This window comes from Cavia porcellus, unplaced genomic scaffold (assembly GCF_034190915.1).
Source record: "Cavia porcellus strain 051 isolate PalLab524CR breed Dunkin Hartley unplaced genomic scaffold, mCavPor4.1 scaffold_26, whole genome shotgun sequence".
Classification (NCBI taxonomy): Eukaryota; Metazoa; Chordata; class Mammalia; order Rodentia; family Caviidae; genus Cavia; species Cavia porcellus.
The window spans coordinates 20,792,181-20,816,539 of record NW_026947509.1 but is presented as its reverse complement, the minus strand read 5'-3'; the positions used below and the strand labels follow the sequence as shown (position 1 = coordinate 20,816,539).

The window sequence follows — 24,359 nt, the reverse complement described above, 5'->3', positions numbered from 1 at the left end:
TAACAACCATCTCTTGTGGTAATCAGGGTCACATGATAAATTCACCACTGCCTACTGATATGTCAAGAAAATTTCAATATGACAACTGGTAGCCACACTTTAGGTTTTGTGGAACTCTTGCTATATCCCTAGTCCTGGTGGAAGAGAAGCAAGATCTTCATTTTTTTTTAATTTAAAGGAAAAATAACAAAACAGTATAAGGGTACAAGTAATACAGAATTTCAAAAAAAAAACTCAGTAAGAAATCACTAGTTAATAGATTACATATTATCATCTTAGAAATAGTTGTTCAAGTTACAGGATTAAAACATACAAAGTGGACATTCAAACAGTGAGACTGCCACCAGTTGTGTTCAATGATCCAACAAAAACTTAGTAATATGGTCATCTATCTTAACATACCTAAACACTCTTGCAGTTGTATCCTTTAGAACACTTTTTTCCCTCCCTTTTTTACAACAACATGTACACATTTTGGGTTTTATTACTCCCATAGTTCTTATTACTTTTTTTTTGGAAGAGAATAAAATTAAATATGACAAAACAAAGCAGTCAGTCAAAACAAAGGATGGACATACCACATGATATAAAAACAGAATACAAGATAATCAACAATGGTTACCATAATGCCTATTGCTACCTTAAAAAGAATTGCCTTATCATTAGGTATAATAAAATTGAATAAAACAGTACAGAACAAGACCAATAAAACCTAAACATTGGAAACATTACAGGACTTCAAAAGAAGGTAATAGAATGGGCGTCATAGTGAATCTTATTGCCTTCAAAGTAGTTGCCTATACCTCCTAACTTGATACTATCAAACAGAACAGAACAGAGTAAAATCAGTCAAAACAAGATTGTGGGAGCAATACAGGAAAGCAAGATCTTTAATTGAGTGGGACCTAAAATTGTGAGTACAGACAAGCCAAACTCTCTATGTAGATTACTTTAGGGATGCCTGCCTTACCCTATGACTTAATGACTCTGACACTATCTAGTTTGTAATGGGAAGCTCTGATCACACAGTCCTGTATGTCCTGTGGTCAGACACTCAGTGTAGACTAGGGCCCAGTTGCATATTGGGAGCTGCTTTTCATATGGGAAGTAGTTATCTGCTATGCATGGCATGGCCTTTGTAAAGATCCCTAGAGATATGTGCTGTAATTCATCTATCAGGATAGATGGTGCCCACCCTTATCTATCATGAATATCTTTTGCACACATGGGATCTTATGGGCCATGTAGTCAAGTGGGTGAACCTGCTGCAGGATCTTCTCTTGTTTTTGGAGATCTTTTAAAAATTGACTTCAGCCTCTGAGACTCAATAAATGTGTCAGAGCATTTATTGTCAGAGTATTCCTAAGTCTCTTATGAGCTGTCTGTAAAATACATAGAGTTCTACCCAGCACTGCTTCTCTTTGTGGTTCATATCATCAATACAGTGGGGCAATCTGATATTCCGTGGAATGTTCAGACATAAAGATATCTTTGAACTATGTTGGGAAAGGACAAAAAGGTTATCATAGTGCCAAGACTACTTCTCATCCCAAGCAAATGAAAACTTCTTGGCGCATTTTCCCTGATTGGGACTAAAAGTACATTTTCATGATCAAAAGTCACATGTCAAATGTTGGAGATTTATTGATCTGTTAAAGATATGACATGTAGAATAACAGCAGTAATTTAAATGATTCATTGGTGAAGGAGATGCTTATCTTCCAGAGTATATTTAGCTTTCTGGGGGACAGTTTCCTGCCTTAATCTTTTTTTTTTTTTTTTTTGGTCTTTTTCGTTTTTATCGGTACCAGGGATCGAACTCACGACTGCCTGCTTGCAAGGCAGACGCTTGTGCTGCTGAGCTAAATCCCCAGCCCCTCTTGCCTTAATCTTTGAGAGTGCCACCAAACTCTGACAATTTACCTGGACTATTGTGCTATTTTTTCTTTTTTTTTTTTATTTTAAAAAAGCAAACAGAAAAAAGGAAACAAATAATACAAAATTTTGAAATAAAAATAAATCAACACTAGTTGATACATTGCATATTGTTATCTTAGAAGCAGTTGTTCAGGTTACAAGATCTAGGCATGAAAAATGATCAAACAATCGAACAATGACTATTGTGCTATTTCTGATTTGTCATCTTGGCCAAAGTTGGGAGCAGCTATAGAGGTTAGTCTTTCTTACCATAATGTTTTTTATTTTATAAATCAGGGAATTATAAGAGTTCTGTAGTTTCTAAGTATTGTATACACACCCCAAATATACACCTAGGGGCCAAAGACTGATCACACAGTGGGCTCAGGGTCCCATCTGACCCACTGTGGATTTAGGCTGGGCTCCATTTATTACTTGGCATATTTTAGGTTTAAATCTAATAGGTGGGCCATGATTACATTTTAGGTTCCCTAGTATTAGAATCAGTTTGTATCCTTTGCAAAATAATCCTATGAAGTGCAGGGTATTTTGTAGGTCTCTTTGGCAAAGGGTTGGAAGACTACCTCCTGGATGTGGGAGAGAAACAAGAGAAGGTCTTGGCACTTGACTGTATGACCCATAAGATCCCAAGAACAATGGGAGGGGGCCTAGGTCATCAGTTCCCTCAGATGCAGCTGGAGTAGTGAGAGACTGGAGAAAGTACGCAATGCTGAGCAGAGAGAGCAAAACGCAGTGCAGAAGAGATGTCAAGTTCCTTGTTCTCCTTGAAAGGGTTTTGGCCCAGACAGGACACTGTAGCCAGGAAAGCCCCTATCTCCCCCGCCCCTAGGAAGTTACATGTGGCGCCATCTTCCCACCCCTGGAAATTTACATATGGTGCCAAACCTAGGACCAATGGGCTACCTGTACATCCCTAATGCCCGCCTTAGGTTCCACCCCAAACCGAGGCTATTTACATGCCCCCACACCACGTGTCCACTGGAGAGATCTCCGGGTCGCCAGCGGTGGGGGGTGCGGGTCATCTCTCTCCGTGTTCTCAGAATAAAGGCTGCTTTTATTTTATACTTCTCATCTTTTGGAAATATTTTTCATCTTTTGGAAATAATCCTAGCACTCCTAAATATGTTAGCTGAGCTTCACTGAGTGTCATCTCGAGCTTTCTGGCATGGGTGAGTGTTCCCTCTGTGATGAGGAGGAACAATACAAGTTGCATCACTCTTTTAGGAGTCACTATTAGAGGTAATGGCTACTGAGGGGCGAGAAGATGTCTCTCTGGATCATGCAATATCTCTGACTCCCTCAGTGTGTTGCCATCTCCCATTAGTTTCTGTAGCTGCTCCCTTTGCTCTCTACATTGAGCTTTCCCCAAAATATCATGTGTGATTGTGCCATCTGTCACGGCTAAAACCTGACAGGAGGCCTTTGGAGGACAAAAGCCCTATAACCCAGCAATATAGTTATTTCCCAGCTCAAAGCTGAGTTTGAAGTGAAAACATGCTGTTGGTCATGGTGTGCTTTTCAGAACCAGTGGGCCCAGCAAAGATTCAGTCATGTACTAGATGAAAACCATAGTAGATTTTAATCAGAAAAATAATCATGAAAACTTGCAAAGATCTAAGCTTTCTGGCTATCTATGCCTAAAGATGCAATTACTGATGAGAGACTGAACCCAAAATAAAGCAGCAAATTTCTTTTCTGGGCAGCTGTGACATTTGCTAGCCCTAAAGCCGTATAACAAAAACAAAAATAAAAAACTCAAACACGAGAGGACTCTGGAGAACATGGCGGACAGACAACAGCAACTACTGAACGCTCTCTAAAGGCTCGGCTCAGAGGCCAGGAATGATGCGGACTAAGGAGATACGAACCAGTAGAGATATGCTCTGCTGACTCAGGAACGAACTGGGCTGAGAGAATCCATCTTGGAATACAGTCCTGGCGCTAAAATAGGAACAGAAAAATCTCGGTGTGGAGGCTCGACTCCGCGCCATTGGAAACCGCGGCTTGGATTTCCCGCCGCGCAGCGGCCGGCTACCTCCACAGCGGCTCAGCAAGGAGAGACGCGACCCCCGAGCTCTGGGAACGGGCGTCTGGGAACGGTCTCGGAAATGCGACGGGCAGGAAGGAAGGCTGACTGGTGGCGAGGTGAGCGAGGAACTGACTCCCTACCGCAGTCTGACTCCAGCGGAGGATTTTCTGGGCGCGGGCAGTCCTGTAAGAGCAGGGCGCGGTGGCAACTGCAGCCGCGCATTTCCCTCTCGGACGGGATTGGTGAAAGGTGCCTGGCCGGAGGGACGCTGCTCGCGGACTCCCTAGGCTGGCCTAGCCCAGATCCCAGAGCCTGACGGTGGCCCGGAGGAGCGACCGACTTCTGCGTAGGCTGCCTCCTCCGCAACTCCCTGGGGCGCAGCGGTGAGCTGGAACAACTAGCCAGCGCAATTCGATCAAGCTGTAGCTGACAGGCAGGGAAGCCGGGCCTCCTGTGTAAGATTACATTTTATAAGGAACAGAAAATATGGGGAAGGGAAGCAACAAAAAAGGCTCCTCGACCCCCAATCCTGAGAATCAGGCAATAGTGGACACTGTACCAATATACATTAAGCGCCATTTAGAGAGCCTCATAGACCAATTCAGGAATGAAGTTATCAATGACCTGAAGCTAGAAGTATGCAGAATAGTTAGAGAAATGCTAAGCACCACCCAGGAAAAAGCAGATGGTGGAGTGGAAGAACAGAAAAAGAGGGGAGAATTGCTTGATGGAGAAAACAGAGAAAGCATTGAGTATGTGAAGCAGGTGCAAAGGGACTATCAAGAAATCAAGAAGTATACCCAAGACTGGCATAACAGCTTGAAAGAAACTAAGGACAGACTATCTGAATTGGAGGGCAGACTTGAAACATGGGAGAATGAAATGAAAAACTTCTTAAAAATAACAAAGAAACACACAGCAATAATACAAAGACAAGAAGATGATAAGAGGAGCCATAACTTAAGGATTAAGAACATAAAAGAAGAAGTAGGGACACAAACAAGTGAACTACAAAAGCTACTTACAGAAATAATCCAGGAGAATTTTCCTAATTTAGCAAAAGGTAAAGATACTCAAATGTATGAGGCATACAGGACCCCAGCTACCTACAACCCTAACAGAGAAACACCCAGGCATATAATAATAAAAATTCCAGAAATTCAATACAAGAACAGAATATTAAAAGCTGTAAGAGACAAGAAACAGATCACTTACAAGGGAAGACCCATCAAAATTACAGCAGATTTCTCTTCACAAACCATCAAATCACGAAGAGCATGGGGAGAAATAATTCAAGCTTTGAAAGATAATAATCTACAGCCAAGATTGAGATATCCTGCACAACTGTCCCTGGAAATTGATGGAAAAACGAGGTGCTTCCAAGATAAAGAGGAACTGGGGGAATTTGCAACCACCAATCCAACCCTACAGAAAGTATTGCAGGATATTCTAAAAAAAGAAAAATACAAAGAACCCAGAAATAGGGGTGGGGAGGCCACAACGAATAGAGCAGAGACCAAAACGAAGAAGACAAACTGACAGCTACTGACAGAAAAAGAGCTCAACAGAAATGAGACAGAGAAGATTGGATGATAGGAACAGCTTTTTTTGGAGAAAATGACATCTTAATAGGTAATGCTGATTTAGTACCATCTTGTTTTGAAGTCTCATCTAGCTTTTGTTCTTCTGTCTCCAATGGTCTAAACAGGTTGTATCTTATTGGATTTTACTATGTACGATAGTATAAGAAAAAACCTTTTAAAGACAAGGAGATTATACAGAGACCATTGTTCATTTTCTGTTAGTCGATTCTAAATACTCTATAATGCTGTTATTCTCTTAAATGGATTTACATTGTTTTGATATACTTAATGCTACAGTATATGAAGTTGTACTCAAGGACTTCAGGGAGGGAGTCAATATGGTAACTATTTTTGGGTCAGGATTAGCTGGTGGTGAAACACTATTCTGCTTAAATGGTTATGTTTTGATCTGCCCTGTTTCGCTGTTATGCCCTCTTTTTTTCTCAATCTCCACTTCATTATTTACTTTTTTATTTTTACCCATTTAATTACAGGGAAAAATATAGCAGGATATAATATAGTAACCCACTTTGACTTTCTATTATCTCGATTTGAAGCCCTGTATTACTCTCACCATCTTGTTTTTGACTGAGGTTCCTATATTCTGTTTTGCTGGATAGTATCAGGTTCGAAAGTTTAGGCATCAGCTGAGAAGATAATGAGATTCATTATAACGCCCATTCTCGTTGACTTTTATCTACTTTTGAAGACCTACAATGTCTCCAATGTTTTGGTTTTGTCGGTTTTATTCTTTACGGTTTTGTTCAATTGTATTACAACTAATGATATAGGCAATTCTATTAGAAATAGCGGGAGGCATTAGGGTAACCATTGTTGATCACCTTGTATTATGTTTTTATATTATCTATTATGTCCACCCTTTTGACTTGACCGATTCTGTTCTGTTATGTCACATTTGGTTTTACTCTCTTCCAAAAAAGCAACAAGAACCGTGGGAGCAATGAAACCCAAAATGTGTAATAGTCACTGTACAAAAGAGAGGAAAAGAAAGTGCTCTAAACTATATAACTGCATGTATATTTAAAAGTATAAGATAGAAAATGATATCACAGAGTTTTATTGGATCATTGAACAGAACTGTTTGCAGTATCATTGGTGGAATGTCCACTCTACAAGCTTTAATTTTGTGGCTTGAACAATTATTTCTAAGATGGCAATATGTAATCCATTAACTAGTGATTTCCTACTGCGCATTTTTTTATTCTGTAAATCTGTATAACTTGTACCCCTTCACTGTTTTTTTTTCTTTCTTTTCTTTTCTCCTTAAATAAAAATTAAAAAAAAAAAAACTCAAACACTTAACTACCCAAGTAAGTTGAAAAATACTGAATGGTTGAGTAAGGACGGAAGTTTCTTATCACTTAATCAAAGTCCTAGATTCACTCAACTCAGTAAATAACGTCTCTAGCCACAAATCACATAATCTGGATGGAGAGCTGTAAGGCCCCCTTCCTTCCCTCGTCCCTCTCTAGATGGGCAGACAGAGATTGGGAGCCCAGAAAGGGAACCACAGATAGTTTGTTTGAAGAGTGTTCGGTCACAGGATATTTCACAAGGAGAAGAGAAAAAGTTTAGGGGTTTTCCAGGAAAAACAGCTTGCCCTAGAATCCTCATGCATTCCCCCTCTTTAGTTACACACAATGTGTTACATCTTGATTTGAGTTGGGTTGGTTTCCTCCTCCTTTCCTTAGCACAGAGTACTCTCCTTGGTTGGTGCCTATGCTGGATGTACCCTACCCAGAAAAAGAGTGGAACTTCTTGTGTTCACATAATTCCCCACTTTCAGCTTCTGAGATCACCTGGGCAGGAGCAAGCAACAGGAATGATGCCTTGTATGTCAGAATCAAATCTCTAATGCTGAGTGCTCTGGTCTTTCCTGACTGTGCACCAGGGGGTAGAGGAAGGTGATGGTAAGGGGAGCTTGGGCAGAGTCAGGGCACTGGGCCCTGGATGGCTGAGCAGTGAGCAGCTTCCAGGCCACCTTGGACGTCTCCTGACTGGTCCCCTAGCGCTGTGTCTGGAGGGTCACTAGACTCTCCTGTACTTCACGCCTTGGAGACCTGGTTCTGCAGACATGTGCAAAGTCTTCTGGATAACTGTGTTTCATTTTGCTATGTTCTGCCCCCCTCCAAAGATGTTTTGGCCAAGCTTCTTGCTGCTTTTTATTCTATGTTTAATCATGTAAAAAGCAATGTAATAACTTTGAAATTAATGTTAACAATGCCCATGCTTACACAAACAAATGTACCAATTATCATTTTGTTAGAGATATGGTACATTTCCATTTTTTTGTCTGAAAGTTATGCTTTAAGAGGACCAGATACAGGACAATGGCTCCATGTGGGAGAGAGAGGAGTAGCAGAAGCCTGGTCCCCCTCCTGTCCTGTACAAAGGGAGAACTCTGTTTTAAGGAGGAGGGTAATTTCTTATTAGGTGCTATGTTAGAAACATTTTATTTTTTAAATTATTTTAAAGAAGATAAAACCAAGGAAAATAAGACAGGATAAAACCAATCAATATCAACTAGTATAAGTGATATAAGACTTCAAAACCTTATAAAATCAGCAGTAGTTACCATAATGTCTTTTGTTGTCTTCAAAATAGCTGCAGATACCTTCAGACATAGTAAAAATTAAACAGAACAAAATAGAATAGAAATAATAAAAACAAAACAATGAATGCAATAAAGAACTTCAAAATAAACTAATAGTAAATCCAAAATGGCTATCATAAGATGTCTTTCTATCTTTTAAATTGCTGCTCATGCCATCAGATTTAACATAATCAAACAAAACAAAAGGGAACAAAAACCCTACCCAAGAAAATCATGAAGATGATATGGTTTCCAGGCAGGGATCACTTCCTGGTGAGGTTTATTTCTTCCCCTCTGCAGTCTGTGACTATCGCTGATTCATGGAGAAAGGCTTGGGTGTGGCTGTCCCCACTCTAGCAGAGGCCTGCTCATGGCGCTGGTTTCCAGATGGGATCAGCTCTTTGTGAGGCCTGGTTCTGACCTGCCGCAGTCCAAGAAAGGCACTGACTCCTATGTCAGAAACATTTTAAAAAATATTTTATTATAAAGATTTTTGAAATTATACAAAAGTAAGGAGTACTGTATACTGAACACATTTCTCAGCCTCAGTCATAATCAATACAGGCCAAGCCAGCTTTATTTATACCTCCTATTGCTCTTCTTATGCCAGTCCCTTTCCCACCAATCAAATCTCAGACATTCACAAATATTTTCATCAGCTGCCCTGTACATCCCCCTCCGCTGCTAACTTGAGTTCTAGTTTGTGTCCTTGGTGTGCTCTACTCTTCTAGGGCCTCAGTAGATCCTTATCTTGTCTCTTTCCTTGCTGTGGGAGTCAGAGGCCGGGCAGAGATCAACTTCTTGCTTTTGCTGGTGGGAACGCAGCTCTAGCTCTAATCATGTGTCCTGTACCTTTTGGCAGAGAGAATCCTTGGCTGGTCCCTCTTTCCACTGTGCCTCTCAAGGGTGACTGACTTGGGTTTAAGCACTGTCCTAATAATTATGTTTTGCAGAGAGAGGGGGTTGGTTACTTCTCTGGTTCCTGAATTGGATGGTGTTGTACCTGGAGACTGAGAGGTGCTTGGCTCCAGACTCACACTGAACCTGTCTTTTTCCTCCTTCAGAGCTGACTTTTTTTTTTCATGGATACAGAACCTTTATTCAATGTTCTAACCACCATCATTGATAACAGTGATAAATAATGATAGTAATAACTGCAGAAATGATAACCAACAACGAGAATGGCGGTGCTCAATATGGTGGAAACAATAGTGATAGCAACAGTAATTCAAATCCTGGGAGGTGGGACAGTAGAGAGTAGAAGAGTCTAGGGGTGAAGGCTCAAGTACTCTTACTGGGACTCATGGGGTAGGGTGGTGTCAGAATCACAGTTTTTCACGTTGCAAATGGTTCCATGAAGGTGAAGGCCAAACAGCAGGAGAAAAGAGAAAGCCACTGTAAATTGGGCTTGACTGCTAGCAGGAGCTCTTGAAAGGACACCAAGGAGTCAGGCCTCTGGGGAGGAAAGAGGTGCCTGGCTCAAAGCTTGCACAGTCACTTTTCCAGCCCCCAGGGCCCATCATTTTCCCTGAACTTAAACATCTGGCTGGTGGCTGGAGGGGTGGGCTCCTGGAAGAGAGGTTGTGCTCCAAAACCAAGGATCCCCTCTGTCAACCTCCCTAGGGAAGATTTTTTTCAACCAGCCTTTCAGTCATCTCAGTTAGGACACTAGATTTCAGATGAGAACTTCAAGGCCATATACCTCAATGTGCCTCGACAGCCTGCCCATCCTTGAAGCCTCCTCACCCGTGAGCCCTTCACCTGTCCCTTGTCTCTGTGCTGCTCAGGTCTCCCATCCCACAGCTGAGTTCCTTGCCTACCCCTGTCCCATTCCACAACAAACCAACCACCTAGTGCCTCAGGTTGTTGCCTTCCTTTGTTACTGCTAGAATCATACGTGCAGGTAGTTTAAAAAGTTAGTGATTCTACAAGATTATCTATGAAAAGGGGACAATCCTCTTACTTTTCTTGACTTTTCCTGGAGGTAATGTTTCACTTTTTTTTTTTAAAAGCGGCTTTAAAGAAAACTTGATAGCTATGTGTGATAAATAACACATAGGCATTGTTATTTGTCAATTTTCAATTTTAGACACTATATTAATTTCTCTAAAGAATATGAAGTTTTAATTTTTTTCTTTTCCTTCTACCACCATGACTAGTATTTTCATTTCTCCTATCCTTCCAATAGCTGTGGTGTATTTTGGTGAGGTCAATATTTATTATTCATATCATCTTGAGTATATAAATAACTTTTTATAGCTTAGCCATTTAGCAAATTAGATTTTTTTCTATTTAACTTTTATTTTTTTTTCTGGAATTTATGCCTTTTTGGGGGACTTAGTTTTCTATATATTGCTCACAATTTGACCTCAAGCTGAATTTTCCAGTTGTCGAAATATCCCCTTTGCACATATAGAGCAGGTGGAGTTTTACTAATTTCTTCCTTAGAAGTTGTCTGTCTTGTCTCTTTAATAAATGGTGCTGGAAAAACTGGCTCTCCATATGCCGAAAAATAAAACTAGACCCATGTGTATCACTATGTACTAAACTAAAATCTAAATGGATCAAAGATCTGAATATTAAAACAGAAACACTAAATCTGTTGGAAAACAAATTAGGTAAAAATCTTGAAGACATAGGGATAGGTAGAGAATTCATGAATAGGAATCAAAGCACATGGAAAATACTTCCCAGAATCAATAGCTGGGATCACGTCCCATTAAAAAGTTTCTCTTTGTCAAAAGAAATCTCCAGCATAGTGAAAAGAAAACCCACAAACTGGGAAAAAAATCTTAGTGAACTGTCCCTCAGATAAACGACTCCTGTCTAAAATATATAAAGAATTAAAAAAAAACAGACCTCCAAAATTCAAAGATCCAATCCAAAAATGAGCATCTGAGATGAATACACAGTTCTCAGATGAAGAAATACAAATGGCAAATAAATACATGAAAAAATGTTCATCGTCATTACTCATTAGAGAAATGCAAATTAAAACCACACTGAAATTCCATCTCACTCCAGAAAGAATGGCCAGGATCAAGAAAACCACTAACAACAAATGCTGGAAAGGCTGTGGGGATAAATGAACTCTCATGTACTGTTAATGGGAATGTACACTGCTGCAACCACTGTGGAGTTCAGTCTGCAGATTCCTCAAAAAGCTGGGATGGGAAGTCCCATTTGACCCAGCTATTTCACTTCTAGGTATATTCCCAGAAGAACTGAAAACATCATACCAGAGTGATATATGTGCACCCGTGTTTATAGCAGCACAATTTGTAATAGCCAGATCTTGGAAACAACCTAAGTGTCCATCAACTGAGGAATGGATAAAAAAGATGTGGTATTTTTATACAATGGAGTACTACTCAGCTATAAAGAATGATCACATTGAGATATTTATAAATAAATGGACACAACTTGAGACCATACTTATAAGTGAAATAAATCAAACTCACATGCATAAATACTGTATAGTCTCCCTAGTATAAGTAATGGTAATGGTAAGAGTATGTAAGATTTTATGGTAATCATGATTCCCCATTACATTGCTTTGAAGCCTTATAATATTTTCATTCATTAGTTGGAATGGTTTTATTCTGGCTTGTTTGATTTTATTATCTGGGATGGTATGAACAGCTATTTTGAAGAAAACAAGACATTATAATAGCCAGTGCTGATTTAATATCATCTTGCTTTGAAGTCCTACCATGCTTTTGTTCTTCTGTTTACATTGGTTCTATCATGTTGTATCTTATTGGATTTTATTATGTGTGATAGTATAAACAAATTTTCTGTGGAAAATGAGATCATGTAGTAGCCATTGTTCATTTTTGGTTATTTGACTCTGAATGCTCTGTAATACTTTCATTCTCTTGAATGGTTTTATACTATTTTGTTGTGTTTGATACTATTGTATGTGAAGGTATGCTCAACTATTTCAAAGGAAGAGACATGGTAGCTACTGTTAGTATTGGTTTGTCTTGTGGTGAAGTACTGTGTTGCTTACATTGTTCTGTTTTGATCTGCTTTGTTCTGTCTTTTGTCTTAATCTCTTTAAAATAAAAAATTAAAAAAAAAAGACGTTGTCTGTCTCAGCACTTTCTGACTTGCTCCCACCTAGACCAGGAGTCTGGGATAAAACTGCCATTCTTGGATCTTGCTTCACCATTGTCTAGGATATGACCTTCATTTCTCCTCTGCTGTCTTGTTTCCTTGTTTCATGCTTCCCTTTTCCTTGACTTACTCTATTTTGGTGAAATAATCACCAGTCCTAAGAAAATGTGCTGGAAGCTAAATGTTTTCATTTTATGTTCATACGAACATCTTTCATTCAGGTGATAAATTTCCTGGACTGATGTTCCTATTATCTTTTTGTTTCTCTTTTCATTTTTTTGTTCTGATATCTGAGAGCACCTTACATTTGTCTTCTTCCACTGAGTCATTAATGTCTGCTATCATTTTACATGTCTAATAGCTTATTTGCATTCTTAAAATGGTTCTTTTTTATACTACCCTATTCTTTTTTTCAAGAGTGCAATGTTGTCTTTTGTTTCTCTGGGAATATTAGAAATTTGCAAAAATTCTCCCTCATTTCCCATTTCCTCATTTTTTTGGTATTGTTTTTTCTGTTTTTTATTTTAGCAGATATCCTTAATTGGAATTCTTGATTGCTTTGTTGGCAAGAGCAAGGTCCTGAGTTCGATCCTTGGTACCAAACAAACAAACAAACAAACAACAAAAACAAACAAACAAAAAGAGTCAAAAATTAAACAGAGCTCATTGATTTTAAACTTCCTTGTAGGTGGGGTCCTCTAGCTAGATAGTTGGGGAGCCTGCGATATCAGTATCTTTATTTCTTTCCTCTTAGGTTAGTGGAAGTCTCCAAAGAAGATGTATGTCTTTTCCTGGTGGGTGAAGACAGATGCTGGTGTTCTAGGAGGATGGTGGGGGGAAGGATTGGGAAAGAAGACAAATGGTGTGCTCAGAAGCTGGCATTCAGAGTTGGCTTGCCACTCCTGTTTTCAGTATAGTACACTTACTTTACCTTTTCAATCCCATCTCAGATACTCTTTGTTTTATATTCTCTAGTCAAAAAACCTTCAATCTTTTGGTAGAGTAATAGAGAAGCAGTCTAACTCTGAGGAATTTGAAGGAGAGGAAGTGTGGTATTTTTAGAATTGTTACCAGTTCCTTTTGGGGACTCTATAATATAAATCAATGTAGTTCTCAAAATTTCTTCTAGGTAACATAAGCACTGTTAGGTCTATTTTATTCTTCTAAATTTTTATTGATATTATCTTCTGTATATTCTCTCTTTACTTGATGAGAGATAAAATTCATTAAAAAGGTCTTTTTGCTGCCATTTCAGAAAGGCTTCTAGAGGGGGAAAAAGTATATATCTGTGTTCAATGTACTTTCTTTATCCCAGTTAACTGTTTTAATGAAATTGAATAAAGCCTCTTTATTTTGGTGTATCTTTAGGAAATATTTTCTTGAGATGCTAAGGTAGGAGGATCATTGTGAGTCTGAGGGCACCCTATAAGTGAGTTCAAGATCAGTCTGCACTAACATAGTGAGACTCTGCCTAAAAACAAACAAAATTAAGAAATATTTTAATACTCTGATGTCTCTACCATTTCTTTGATTTTAATTCAATGATTTCTGCTATTTTATCTTTTCTTAGGTTTTTTTGAGACAGGGTCTTTTTCTGTAGTTCAGGCTGGTCTTGATCTCATGGTGATCTCTTCCTCCCCTAGCCTCCTGAGTGTTCACCACCATACCCAGATTTTTCCTTTTCTCTTTCATGAATAAACTTAACATCTTTTTTTCAGACAGGGTCTCACTGTGCAGTTCAGTCTAGACTTGAACTCCCTGTGTAGTCCAAATGGGCCTTGAACTCATGGCAATACTCTTGCCTCAGCCTCTCGAGTGCTGGAGTTAAGGTATGTACCACCACATCTTGGCCCTTGTTGTTTTTTCTAACTTTTCAATTTTAGCATTTACTGTATCAAGTTCACACTTTCAGAACTATAATGATTACCATAAACACATAGTACTTTTATTGAATTAAAGACATTTAATATTTTTTATAAGTTTTTCTTTGTCCTCTGAAGTTTTGCAAATGTACTTTTTAATTTTAAATATATGTTTTGTGGGGAAGAGTATATATTGGTTATTCTCCTATATGTTTGTTTTATTTGGTCTAGAGACCTAATGTACATGATACTACATGTAATGGAAATTTAAACAATTTCTTCAAGAGTATAATGTGTTCCCCTTCACTTAAAATCAAATGATAATAAAATCTATAAAATATCATCACAACATCTAGACTAGAGTTTGATCAAACAAATAGACACAGTAATGTAGCTAAGTTGACATACAATTAACTTTTGAAGTTACCATCTTGCTAGTGTGTGTGTATGTATGTGTGGTTTGCATGTGTGTTGTGGGGAGACTGAACCCAAGGCCTTATCCCTGAGCTACGTCCCCATCCTATGGTTTTTTTTTTAAAAATTTGAAACAGGATCTCACTAAGTTTGCCAGGTTGGGCTCAAACTTGTGTTTCTTTTGCCTTAGTTTTCCAGAATGCTGTGATTACAGGTGTGCACCACAATATCTGGCTTACTAATTATATTTTTTAAAAAAGTTTTTCATCTGTAGAATATTCCACTTAGTGGACTTATTATAAATAACTAGCATGCCATTTTCATTTTAAAGAGAATAAAACCAAGCAACATAAAACAGAACAAAGCCAACCAAAACAAACTAAGTAATTCAGGACTTCAAAACAATACAAAATCAACAATGATTACCATAATGCCTCTTGTTATCGTTAAAATAGCTGTAGATACCTTCAGAAATAGTAAAAATGAAACAAAACAAAACAGAATACAACCAATAAAAACAAAATAATTAATGCAATAAAGGACTTCAAAACAAGACAATAGTAAATCCAAAATAGTTACTGTCTTAGTTACTTTTTACTAGTCGCTGAGACAAAATACCTGAAGCCCAAGTTGGGAAAGGAAAGGTTTATTTCTTACAGTTCTTGGAGGTTTCAGTCCACACTCAGTTGGCTCCAAGGCAGGCGGGCATGGCTGGGCCGCAGTTCATGGAGGCTGCAAACAGCAAGCAGGAACCAGCAAAGAGAGCCAGACATACCTTCTTCCTGCCATTATGTTACATCCTGGCTCCACCCCTAGGTGGGTGTACCACTGACACCATCAATCCAAGCACTAGACAATGAACCAATCACACATGCACAATGCAAACTCATGAGGCCTGGGGGTCACAGACATAAACCATGACAGTTACCATAATATATCTTGCTATCTTTGAAAGAGCTCCCATGCCATCAGGTATAACAAAATCAAATGAAACAAAACAGAATAAAACCCATCCCAACAAAACTATGAAAATGATATAGGACTTCAAAACAAGATAATAGGAAATTAACAATTACTATCCCCCATAGATGCCACATTGTGTACCATGATCCTCTGAATAGCATGGTCCTAGATCACTGGCCCTAGATCTGCAAAGTCATTGAAACATCAAACACACAAGCATCAAATTGCATCTCATGTCACCACCTATCGCTGCAGCCTGTGTTTCTCTGAATTAGCTGGTTGCTTATGTGGGTGGAGGGTAGGGTTTTGGACCTTCTTGTTTCCCAGCCCATGAACTGGAAGGGGCTGGGGTCTGGCTGTCCCCCGTACCCCAGTGGTGCCAGTGGCCCGTGCATGGTGCTGGTTTGCAGGGAGGGCGTGCTTCTTGTTCTCTTCCCATGCTAGCATGCCATTTTCAGATGGGTAAATTTTCTGCTGCTTTCTTACATGAATGCATGGTTAAAATTTTTATATATGAATCCTCAGACTCAGTTCTAACTTGTTTATTCCTAAAGACAGACTATGACTAAGAGAATAAACAGTGAGCTAAATTGTGTTATATCAACTTCGCTTGTGTTGGAAGCTCTTTCCCTGAATCCCTTTGTCTACACTGTACTGGGCTAGAGGTGAGCAATGAAACAGCTTAAATGAGATTTAGAAGGAGGAAGTGGAGCAGAAGACAATACTTTTAGAAGCTCTTTTAGGAGAGTAGAAAGGTGCAGGTTGCTTGGGAATTTCTCAAGACACCGGTCATGCAACTCATTGTCCCTCCCCTCTATTCTATATCCAGCTTATCTTCTCCACTGCTGGAGACTGAAGCGGTCTCAGGGTTGCCGCTACCAAGCATGTGGCTGTGGGTTTACAGAAGCAACAGCTGCAGAGGCCACAGATATTTTAGAAGTAGGATTCTCCACAGACAGCTCGATGAGCTCACCTACTGTAGGAACACATCAGTGGCCAGATGTTTTTGTCCTTAAGATTTCTTTGCAAAGCTCCGCCTTGTCTGCTTTCACCAGTGATTCTGATGTATTGATCACTGACCGGTCCTTTGATTCTGTGATCTGTCTTCCCTAGCAAACTTCCTTAGCTCCATTCACATTTGCATAAAACCTAATTCCTAAATCCCTGATGTCCATAATACAGTGTTACTAATTTCCTGGATGAACCCAGTCTCAGACAAAATTCCATATAATTGTCAGTTCAGAATGGAACCCGCAGTGAGTAAAAGCTCATTGCTGGTCCCAGTTGAAGGGCAAGCAGCATTGTTAATTTGGCCTCTTGATTAACCGATCCAATAGAGCTTGAACTGTGGGAGAGAAATGTTGTGTGAATTCTGTTGAATACTGACGCAGGATTACAGAAAAGAATTGGAATATTCATTCACAAATATCTATTCTCCTTTTGAGAAACATTACTTGTTTGGCCCTGAGTGTTCTTTGAGACTAAATGTCAGAATTATTGGTTGCTAAGTGACCTTGTAACCTGAGCTATCCCTTGTGAACTGTGGTGCTGTGATCCACAAACCATGAGGTAGAGTGTGAAATCAGGGGTTCAGCATCTGTGAAACTGAACTTGACTGATGAGCAAGCAGCTCCACTTCTGTGACACTGAGTTCTCTTTCAGCCCCTATCCATGGCATCTATGCTCAAAGGAAATAAAATTGGATCTGATTTATAGATGGTTCCTCTTGATTTCCTCCATAAGATGGTGTGAACTAATGTAGCATGACCGCTCCTGTCAAAGTAGTCCTGAAAGACGATTCCAAAACCTTAATGATACACTTAGTTTTTACTTTGTAAGAAAAAAAGGAGATGGCCAGTGTGGCTGTTAATCCTGATTTTTTAACTTCACTGGATTACCTAATATATTAGTAAAGCATGTTCCCAAGTATGTCTATATAGTTCATGAAAGTGTAATGATGGTTACTATATGTTATAGTTTGCATCTTCATTATCTAGATGTATTTCTCACTGGGTCCTACCTTTTGCTGACTTTTTGCTTTGCTTTTAGGCTAGGACTGCTTTAGTGACAACTCACCATTCTTATAGTCTCTGCTGACACTGCCATTATAAACCAAGGACCCCTCATGTTTGATAAAGAGAGATTTCTGTGTCTGAGCACTGTTCTGAATGGGCACACAGAGACTCTCAATCAGGTAGATGGGTAATGCAGCCTGTAGGTGCCTGGCAGAGTTTCTTCTTGACTTTGCCAGTGCTGGGACCATGAACCACACTCAGAATAGTGTGATCATGGAGACAGGAGAGGACTATTAACAGGTTCGAGAACATGATTCTCTTTCTTACCAACACTGACTCAGGTCCTAATGGTGCTGCTTGTCCAACCTGACAGTACCAGAGACTTAGCAGCATTATATCCTTGAAGTGGCACCCCTCTTAGGGGTGAGAGATTATATTATATTACATCATGATTATTATTTGAGGGATTATATTATGATTTTATTAGCTACTTGTATTTTGGAGGAAATAGGCATTGATCATTAGAACTGATAGCTACTCTAGATGTGAGTTATCCTTTTTTTATCTGAAGTTATTCAGCCAGTGCCACCCTCTGAGGCCTCGCGATTGCCCAGCACATTAACCTTCTTCACACACAGTAGTACCTCAAAACAGAGACCAATTTTATGAAGAAGGAGGTATAGTAATGTGTCATCAGCCTTATCACATACCATGTCACCTAGAAACAATCAGGCTGACAGAATGTTGTATTGTCCTGTTGAAAGATCAGTAAAAGTGTCACCTTAGAAACAACACTCTAGAGATTGGAGTGTTATTCTCAAGGATCTGATCAATACACTGAATCAATAACTAATTTATAATTCAATGTTCCCACATAGCTAGAATATGTGTCCAGGAACCAAGGAGTAGACATAGAATTGACCTTTTAAATTATCACTCAGAGGGACTTCTTACTTGTGGAATTTGTAAATTTCTGTCTCTCAAGACTCAAATTCTGTCAAATTAGAAGTCCAAGTTCCCAGAAATGAAATGCTTTCCCCAGGAAAGGTGGTAAAATATCTGATAAACTGGAAGTTACAGTTCTTATCAGCCATTTTTAGCTCCTCATGTGTGCATGCAGCAAACAGAGCGTTAAAATATGAGCTGGAATCATTGCCTTTGCCACAAGAAGCTAGAGTTTCTGTAATGGGAGATGAGTATGACTGGAACTCAGGAGATTCTCCGGGTATCCTTTGTACTTTTGTGTTCACTGATAACTGTATGGTAAATGTACACTTACAATGACTGCAAGGCCCGTAAAGGCTCGGGGTCCTAAGGCAGGAGATCTAGAGGCTCCATCTGTTATATAGCACAGAATAACTGAGGTGTTGGATGAGGGGAGGTACACTTGTGCTGAGTCATGGAAATGGGATGAGAAATGTCAGTTGGGTCTTAGACCAGTTTTGGCAGTGGAGACGTAGTTTGGTTTGCTATTCTTCTAAGTCTTTACAGGGAACTACTGCTTTGAAGGTTTGGATTTTCAACTTTCCCATTAGGAAACTAGGATGCACATGTTTTGAGGCAAGATTCAGAGACTGAGAAGGTGCAAATAGATTTGGGTGGCACAGGGAGGTCTAAATAAGCACAGTTTATCCATGACATTAAATCAATTCAAACAGTTTTATTTCCCATGATTATAAAACTCTGGCCATCATCATCTTGCTGAAGATCAAAGAATCTCCATGCATGGTGTCACTTGACAAGGAAAGACCACCATGACTTTGTGATGGTCCAAAGAAAACTTGTGGAGGCTCAGCTCCTTTAGTAACTTTCTGGATGGGCTCAGTGACGTGATTCCTAAGTGTAAGAATGCTTACTCGACATGCAGCAAACCTTGACCAATGGGAGACTGAAGATACAGATATAGGTTTATCCATTGGTAGATCAATATATGGTGTTGAGTTCCCATAGTTAAAACATATAAGGCTTGGAAGCTAGCATATAAACAAAATTAAGATAACTGTTAATTTTATCCCCTCAACATAACTGCCATAATTATTTTGGTATAGTTACTTCTAATCTTCCTTATGTATTCATAAAAATTAAAAATTGATATTCTAGTATAGGGAAATTTTTATATTGTTTTTAAAAGCATTATATTATGTTGAACTTTTCACATCATCAAATGCTTTTGAAATAAAAGTTTAATGAGTTAAAAATATTGAATTATAATAATTTACCACTTAAATTCTATTTCATGGCTAGTATTCCAGCTTTTTTCTTTTTGGTAACTAAAAATAGTTAGATAATTTTTTTTTTTGGTACTGGGGTTTGAACTCATTACCTCATGCTTGCCAGCCAGGCACTTATGCCACTAAGCTAAATCCCCAGCCTCTAGATAAAAATTTTATATATGAATCTTTATGCATGTCTCTGTTATTTCTCAAAGTTGAATTCTTAGAAGTAATTTATTCAGGGGAAGAAATCATCATGCGCTCAAAAGCCATGGGAATTATTGAACTAAGGCTGTGGTACATGTGTTCCTGTCCTGCCTTTGTCCCCTCTGGTTAGTCCTTTTGCTGGCCAGTGTTTGTACTGAACAGGCTCTAGGCTTTGGACTTCCTGCTGGTGTGGGCAGAGACCTTTGTGTTGCTCAAGCGGACCTTGTGATGCTTCTCTCCTAAACAGAGGGTAAGTCTCCCCTCAACCTCTGGGGTCATTCTCATTGACATTTTGGTTGTCACAACTCGGTGGTGTGGAAAGAAGGGTGTTGCTATTGGCTTCTAGAGGATAGGGACATTCTTTTCTTTTCTTTTTTTTTTTTTTTTTCTAATTAGTACCAGGGATCGAACTCACGACCCCCTGCTCGCAAGGCAGATGCTTATGTCGCTGAGCTAAATCCCCAGCCGATAGGGACATTCTAAAGATCTCGGAAGCAAAATGTTCTTAGTGATTCTTTTTACTGAAGATTCAAATTAGAGTTGACAGAGGGAAGGAAAGAGCTGGCAAAATGTCTTTTTTAAACTGGTTCCAGCCTTTCAATGGAAATTTTTGCCTTCTTTCTCTACGTTTTCAGTGTTTCTTCTTTATATTAGTTTTTGTGTCCATATCTCTCCATTTCTGTCTCTCCATCTTTGTCCCACATGCGCATATGTACACACATGTATGCACACACATACATGCACACAGATGCATAAAGTTTCCAAATCTCAGTTACTTGGGCGTGGAATCAAGCTTGTTGTGTGTAGGAAGAGAGCAACAGAGAGAGGAGACATACTCAGATGTGGAATCTGGATTTTTACTGAGCTTTATTGAGAGTTCTATGAGTTGTAGGGACTTTCTGGAGTCTCAAGGACATGGCTGGACTTCAACAGGAACCAGAGACAGGCCAGAGTAAGTGGTACAGAAAACCTGCTCAGATCCAGTTCCAGATTTCCTTTCAGGCTGGCCGAGGCTCCATGGTTAATTTGCTTTCAAGATCTTGTTGATCCACGGCCGGTAATGGGAGATTCGGGTGAAGACAACAGGAGGTTTTGCATTCCGATGTGCATAGGATACAATGCCCTGGGCTATCCCTGCACACAGGAGGGGACCTCCAGAGTCTCCCTGAGAGAGAAGGAGAGGGAGAAACAAGAACAAGGACAAAAGTGAGCTAAGAAGTCCTCCAACCCTGCCCATAGGTCCCAGTTTGGAGTCATCAGCCAGGTCTAGAGGACCCCAGAGCCCTGGATCCTCATGGGGTTATGTATCTAGGTCTGATACTCCTCCTTCCTTTCTTGGGGCAGTCACCCCACCTTATTCACACCACCCCCATGTGCCCTGTGTTTTTGACTGGGTTGGGTGGTCAGAGACCATCCTGAGCACTGAGAAGATGCTCGCACTTTCAGGTTCTTACACTTTTGATCCCAAACCTGTCACTAGCTGACAATCATCTGATTCCATCTTTTTCCAGAAGAATGTTGGTCCCTGAACAGTGATTTGTGGAGAACTGGTTAGAAGATCACCTTGAATACAGATTTTCTCTTCCTAGGATTACCCACACACAGCTGGAGATTGTGGTTAAAGTTTGGGAAGTGTTTGCAGGCTTGGGGATCCATGAGTCTCAGCTTCACCTCCTGAAGAGTGTCGGAGGCAGGCTCCTCCACATTTGTGCGCCCCCAGCCTGCTGCTCGGCACATTCTTCCAGATGTGAGGAAGTTGCATTCAGGTGGGAGGGGGAGTGTGCCCACGGCTAGGGTCAGGTTGGCTTTCTTCTCCAACTGTGAAGGGAATCAGGGGATATTAGTGCAGTACATGGGCTGGGAGGCAGTTGGAGGCAATCTGGGAGGGAAGGACAAATTTTTTCCTAATAGAGCCAAGTCTAAGTGGGGAGGAAGCAGCGACCAGAGGCAGACCAGGGAAGGTCCAGGACAATGATGTCCTGAAAGAGAAGTCTAAGGAAACTGACCAGAAGAAGAAAGATGTTGTCACCTTGAGTAACATGATGTCGTGGAGAAGTACAGAGCTATTGTAGTTTGGATGCAGGAATTGCTTTATAACCTTAAGCCTCTGCCATGTGTCTTCTTTCATTTTTTTGTTATGGACCCCTAGGTTGACTGTTAGAGACCTATTGTAAGGAAAAAGAAAGGACAAGCAGAAACAGTGATGGCTGGAGATTTTTCCTGAATGAGGTCCCTTCTGAGAAAAGAGGCTGGACTCCCTCCCTAGAGCACTAGACTTTACCTATCATCCTTTCCTGAGCTGCTTGTATTACTTTGGGAGGAGGAGGGGGTTCAGGGGGCTTAGGATTTAGTCAGGGAAGATCTTTCTGAGGAACAGACGTAATTTCCAGGACAAGACCCCTGGGGGTTGCTGGAGAATGGGCAGGCCATGGAGGACCCAGGTTAGGTGCTTCCTAATTCCAGGAAGCCTATGTGAGGGCTGGCCACTGGAGCAAGAGATAGGAGAAGAAAGCAGGGAACTGCTGGTTCCCTGTGGACCCTGTTCTCCGTCTCCCTTGAAAATAAAAAGGATGGGTCCTAAACTGTGGGAACTAAAGGCTAGTGCTAGTGAAAGGGCTTGGAAGAAGTGGCTTGGATAACTGGATGGCCTTTGAAAGTATCTTTTGTGTTGGGGTGAAGGTGAGAGAAGCTTTCAGAGGAGAACTTGGGATGGTCTTTGTTTTCGTCCGTAGGGAAATTGAGACCACAGTGACTGAGGCTGAAAGTATCTATTTAATGAGGCCAATTTATCTAAATCTCAATCCTTCTCTTGAAAGTTGACTCAGTACCAGGATCTATTCTTCAGGGCCCTCTGTGGGTATAGCCCAGGGTGCCAGCCGGGTTGTTTATCTCCCATGTGGAGAGATACACAACAGGCCCTTGTCTTACCTTCCTGCACAGTGAGCTGCTGTTAGCACAAAGTTCCGTCGTATCAAGAAACCACCACAGTCTTTCTCATATCCCTCAGAAGAGACAATTTCTAGGTAAGCCATGTAGGGGCGGGAGTGTGGCTTGCACTCTGTGCCACCGATGACTTCCCCTGTAACAGACAATTCCAGGACCTTCAGAGAGCACAGGCATTGATGTGGTCTCCAGAGAATGCATAGTCTGGTTGCAGTTGATGGAGGCTTCCCTTGAATCTCATCATGGCCCTAATACTGCCCATCATGCTGTCAGGTCTGTTGTACTTGCATTTCCCAGGTACGGCTTCCCCCATAAATTATCATTTCTTCCTCCCAGCAAGCAGTCAACTCTGCTTGGATGCTGTTTAGATATCTTCTACTTTGGTTTCCCCTGCTCCCACCCTGCCCCAGCCCAATGCTTTCTCTGTCTCTGTGCAGGACACACTGCCCAGATTCCTGCCCTATCTTCTCTGAGCCCATAAGCAATGCCACAGATGCTACAGAATGGAAAGGTCACAAAGCATTCTGTAGCTCTGAAGTTCAGAAAATGAAGAGAAAGTGCCTATTTTCCTTGGGATCTCCCTCTTCCTCCCACGTGCTCTGGATTTTCCCCAAATCAGTGTAGGACTCCTCGTTCTTGGGAACTAGAAGCCAGAAGAGAATGGGAGTGCATATCCCAAGTGGAGACTTCATTCTGGGACTCTTAGTGGAGATCCTGGTACCCTGTTTGAGAGCCAGATATGTTCAGAATACACATCTTTGTTTTAGGAGCTCATCGTGCAGATTACAGACAAGAAAGATTTTATACTTACCAGCTTTGGCTCTGGTGTACAGGAGAAAGAGTAGTAGAGGGAGAGAAAGAAGACACATCTTCTCAGGGAGGCTGCCCACAGCAGGTGCTGATTTTGTCTTCTAATTTTGGGGTTTATTACAGCAGGCAAGGGAGGGGCAGGGCTGGTAACCACAGGAACTGTGTGGTCATGTTTTCTGCTCTCTGTCTAAATTGGCTCTTCTCATGACCAGACATTTACCCAGAATCACACTCTTGCCAGAAGTGAAGTTTAGGTCTCAGCTCCTGTGTTCTGGCTCCTGAGATGAGTCCTTAACCTGCCTCTTATCTGGTGAGAGTGTAGGAACAGGTTATGGAGGAATCTTGTCTTTTCCAATTAGGGCAGTGGGTTTAAAGTCCATCAGAATCTCTGGTTGGGGACAGTCTTCACACTGAGCATTCAGATGCATGAACAATAATGTGGGTCCACAGTAGAAAACAAATTTTGCAAAAAGACACAATGAAAAGACATGCATATCTTCAATTATATGATCACAAACACACACATGCACACATCAGTGAAGCTCAAGTTTCAGAAGACGATATTTATTGTAATGATGTGCAGTGTTCTCTGTTGGCTTCTGTTCCATTCCATTCCATTCCATTCCATTCCATTCCATTCCATTCCATT

The 24,359-nt window shown here is 40.4% G+C and overlaps 1 protein-coding gene across 2 annotated transcripts; it reads right to left on the bottom strand.

The window, feature by feature from the left end:
• Positions 1-20,800: 20,800 nt before the first annotated feature.
• Cma1 (chymase 1) lies at positions 20,801-23,832 on the bottom strand. 2 transcript variants are annotated; one of them, XM_063236613.1, is made up of 5 exons: positions 23,712-23,832; positions 22,886-23,036; positions 21,987-22,122; positions 21,629-21,775; positions 20,801-21,122 (listed from the first exon to the last, which is right to left on the bottom strand). In XM_063236613.1, the coding sequence occupies exons 1-5, from the start codon at positions 23,767-23,769 to the stop codon at positions 20,979-20,981; spliced, it is 636 nt and encodes a 211-aa protein (XP_063092683.1). In that variant the 5' UTR covers positions 23,770-23,832; the 3' UTR covers positions 20,801-20,978.
• Between the last annotated feature and the right edge of the window lie 527 nt (positions 23,833-24,359).